This window comes from Buceros rhinoceros, unplaced genomic scaffold (genome assembly GCF_000710305.1).
Source record: "Buceros rhinoceros silvestris isolate BGI_N320 unplaced genomic scaffold, ASM71030v1 scaffold6172, whole genome shotgun sequence".
Classification (NCBI taxonomy): domain Eukaryota; kingdom Metazoa; phylum Chordata; class Aves; order Bucerotiformes; family Bucerotidae; genus Buceros; species Buceros rhinoceros.
In genome coordinates, this window is record NW_010400554.1 from 1 (window position 1) to 3949 (window position 3949).

Consider the following 3949-nt stretch of genomic DNA (forward strand, 5'->3'; position numbering starts at 1 on the left):
TTCTTTTATATTCTTCTTTTATATTCTTCTTATATTCTTCTGTTCTTATATTTCTTGTTCTTTCTTGGCCTTAAGTGGGTTGGAAGGTGAAGGTCAGATTTTGAAGGTTTCCAGTAACTTCTAGCTTTGCCTTTGGTTCTTCAGAAGACAGTTTTCCCAGCTTAACTCAGTTGCGAGCTGCTTTATCTGTGTTCTGCTTGGCCCTTTCTTAGTTTATACGCAGGTGGCACGCATACCAGGGCAAGGGACATCCCGTCGTGTGCTTTTGTTCATCCGGGTTTGTCGGGGAGCAGCACGAGCCGGTCAGTCGCTAAGAGAAGAGGAGCGTAACAAGGCTGGAAGAGGCAGTGGCCTCTTGATTGAGCCAGGGCTCAATCCCTCCCCAGCAGCACTATCTCAGAGCTGGCCCTGCGTCCAGGCAGCCGAACCTCCAGCTCCTTACAGGAAGGGGGGATGCTCCTAGCTCCCTTCCCAGTGCTCGTTCTCTTGGGTGTTCCATTAAAAATCCTCAGCCCTGGCATTTGCTGATAATCTCCCCATTTTCTGCGAGACCCTGTCTTTTTGTGGGGTCCAGTACTCCGGCAGAACCTCTTGCTTGCAATGTCTGTGCTTCCTTAAATTAGGACCAGATACTTCTCTGGTCTTTGAAAAGCTGATTATTATACATTACCTCAAATTTAAATGATGTTTTTTTACTTACATCTTGCATATCATATTTGGAACATGGGTAGTATTTATTAATGATCAATTCTGATAAATACTCTAACTTTTGTGAGTTAAACTTTGACAAGATTTTTTTAAAAATGTGTTTCTTTCTGTTTCTTTTAGTATCTCCTGAAGCAATTGGATTCCTGTCCGCTGTTGGGGTGTTCATTATTCTCATGTTGCTACTTTTCCTGTATATTAATAAGAAGATGTGCTTTGAAAACGTTAGTGGTTTCCCAGATCTCGATTCAGGATACACTACAAGAAAGAATTCAGAAGATAAACTTTGTAAGTATCTGAAATACAATGTACTAAATAAGAACACATTTTTACAAGGATGTGTAGAAATACACAAATAATCACTTGACTCAAGTGCTGAAAACACACAATGTTGACTTTTCCCGTAACTGTGCTGTATGTGGAAAGGAAGACACCTTTGTATTCACAAGCCCCAGAAATTCAACGGCTACGTAACCAAAGAGTTGTCATTTACTTATGGGAAGATATTTGTCTTGCACTATGATATGACTGTGTATAATTAAATCTTCTCAAGTAAATTCGTGAATGAGATTATTAGGTTTTCACTCAGCCTGTTAAGGTCCTTCACCAGCCTTTTGGAGAAGGTCTTGCATTTACTCACCTGGAAAATAATTTTAAAGAAGCAAAACATTAGAAACTAAAGACATCCTAACTCTGACTAACAAGTTATTTCTGTACTTTTTTACTAGAACAAGGTCTTTAAGAATAATGTGAAATGAAAAAAAATAAAAAAGACCTTGAAAAAGATACTGAGAGTTGATAAAGTAACCCCTTTCTACTTCAGAGCTGTGGAAATTGAAAGGGCTTTGTTAGCTGACCTGAGAGGATGAGAACAGAACAGGAAATGGAGAGTTTTTCTTCCCTTCTACCCCTTTAAAAGGTGCAGCTAAATTTTTATTTTCAGTTTTCTTGGAGGCATAAAAAGTTCTGCCCCCTGAAAATTAATTCTGTCATTTTAACTTTCTTTTTGCTACAAAACAAGTTTTTGTGTTCCAAAATATCTTACCTTATGTAAAAGACAACAAATATTTTGGGGTGAAGAAGTCTCCATGGTGTGTGGTTTTGTGCAGCTGTTATGTTAAACCTTGTTTTAGTGTGACATTGTTGAAAGGTGTTATTTAAATGTCTTGCAACTTCTTCTTTGCAGGTTAGAATAAAAAAAAAACCCATATTTCCACTTCACACAGTTGTCGTATTTTTGAAAATAATGAATTTTGTTATGGCTAGTTGATGCTGCAGTTGATGAAGGACTATGCTTTTGCTGGTTGATAGAGGCTCCATTTCAAGATATTTACTTAGCTGCTTTCTGGGTATTTTCAATGCATATTGAATGAAAAGAGCAAAGCTGGAGCTTCCCCTGGTAAATGTATTGAGTTTCAGATAGCAAAAGCAAATGGCTCTGAAATTGAACTTGACGAAACAGAGTTGATGTGTTTGTGGAACAGAAAACTTCTTGGTACTGAAAGCTGTTGCAGAATAGGTTGAAGAAATGGCGTTTTTCAGAAACCTCCACCAAAATCTGAGCCTTCCCTCTGTGTCTTCTCTGGTCGACACACTTAGCAGTGCTGTGGATGATCTGACCAGCGTTGTTGAAGAGGTCGGCTACAGCGTGGCTGATTCAGTCACAGAGCAAGTAACAAGCATAATAAATGGCCTTCGTGCGGAAGATGAAAGCTCCAAAATAAAGAAGGATAAACCTGTAGAAGGGAGAGAGGAACATCCACCATCACTAACACGCTCTCAGGAAGTTAATATGAAAGTGAAGAGCAGTATTGCAGAACACGAAGAGGCTTGCGATGCTAATCCGTTAGGTGTTGTGAAAAACCACACTAGTCAAGAGGGAGTACCTGACCATGTCACGGACAAAACCCAGTGCCAGTTGAAATGCACTGGTAGTTATGACCATTTAAGTGATACACAAGTTCCTCAGGATTTGAAGACTGCAGGAGGACCCTTTGAAAGGGAAGCAGTAGGAAGAAATGAGTGTTCTGTCAATTATAAGTTTTTGAAGGATAGTAACCTGGAAAGTAATAAATTTACAGTGGAACAATCTCTTGAGGCACAAGGTAATTGCCTACATGCAGTATCAGATAACTCTAAGAATCACTTGCATAGAAAAATCAAACCACAGTCTCCTGGAGTTGATTTTAAGGATTCTGAAGATGTGCACAGTGTGAATGTACCCCAAGATTTAGAAACAAACCTTGTTGAAGTTCAGAAGCAAAAATTATCCACCTCCAGCTTGAAGAAGATGCAGAACAATCATCCCCGTTGCATTAATGAAATCAAAGAAAAGAAATCTGAAGCTTTTTTTGACAGAGAAGGAAAACCCATATCGAAGGATGAAGACAATGTGTCAGCTACAGTTTCTAAGGGAGGTGAAAAGAAAAACCCAAAGAAGTCAGAAAGAGAACTGTGTAATCAGAAGACAGCAGGAAAAGGTGAGGAGTCAGTCAGCAAACTGCGTTCTTCAGTCTTTCCTGAAACTTCAGATACTTCCTACTTTTTTCACCTATTTTACACATTTAACGCTAGTGCTTCCTGTGGATGAAAGTAGGTCTGTGTTGTCAGTGCTTCATTCTCTAATTATGTTGGTATTTCTTGGGAGTTAATTGTTTTTTAAAGTTTTACTTATAGGAACTGATTAATAAATGCCTTTGCTATGTTCTAACTTTTCTTTTTCCATATACAGTTTTTCTTGCCTTCTCTGTGGTGCCTTGTGTGGTTTCTGTTGAAAATGATGAATTAATTAATACTGGAAATTAGCACTTGTCCTTTGGAAGTGGATTTTATTCTGTGTTTTTTAAAAACATTGCGTAAAAATGTGATAAGATGATAAAAAATAACTTTCGTTACATTTACATTATAGTAGATCTTTGGAATGTATTTCTGGATATATAAGATAATCATTTTAAGACACAAAACTCAATGAGGAGTGAAGATTAAGTGATTTTAAGTATAGGAAGAACTGAATGAGGCATATCCTAAAGTTGTTGTTTTACAAAGAAAATCGGAGCATTGTTGATATGGATGCTGCGTGTGCCGTCCTCAACATGCAGTTTTAAACACTATGACAATGAAATTGTACTAGAAGTTTGCGAGTAAGGAGGAAAACCTTGCATTTTTATATGATCGTTTTGCAGAGGGTGTAGTGAATTTTTAGAAAGCAACACAGGCTTTTCTGGAGATGCCATTTCTGTAGGGA

General features: G+C 38.1%; 1 protein-coding gene across 2 annotated transcripts in view; it reads left to right on the forward strand.

The window, feature by feature from the left end:
* The first annotated feature begins 833 nt into the window (after positions 1–833).
* SYT14 (synaptotagmin XIV) overlaps positions 834–3949 on the forward strand; it is a 51737-nt gene continuing 48621 nt past the window's right edge. The window contains exon 1 of one of the 2 annotated variants that reach the window (XM_010131902.1): positions 834–993. In XM_010131902.1, the coding sequence (XP_010130204.1) occupies positions 882–993 (112 nt within the window). In that variant the 5' untranslated portion in view covers positions 834–881. The remainder of the gene's footprint in view (positions 994–3949) is intronic. The other variant, XM_010131903.1, reaches the window with a different exon arrangement.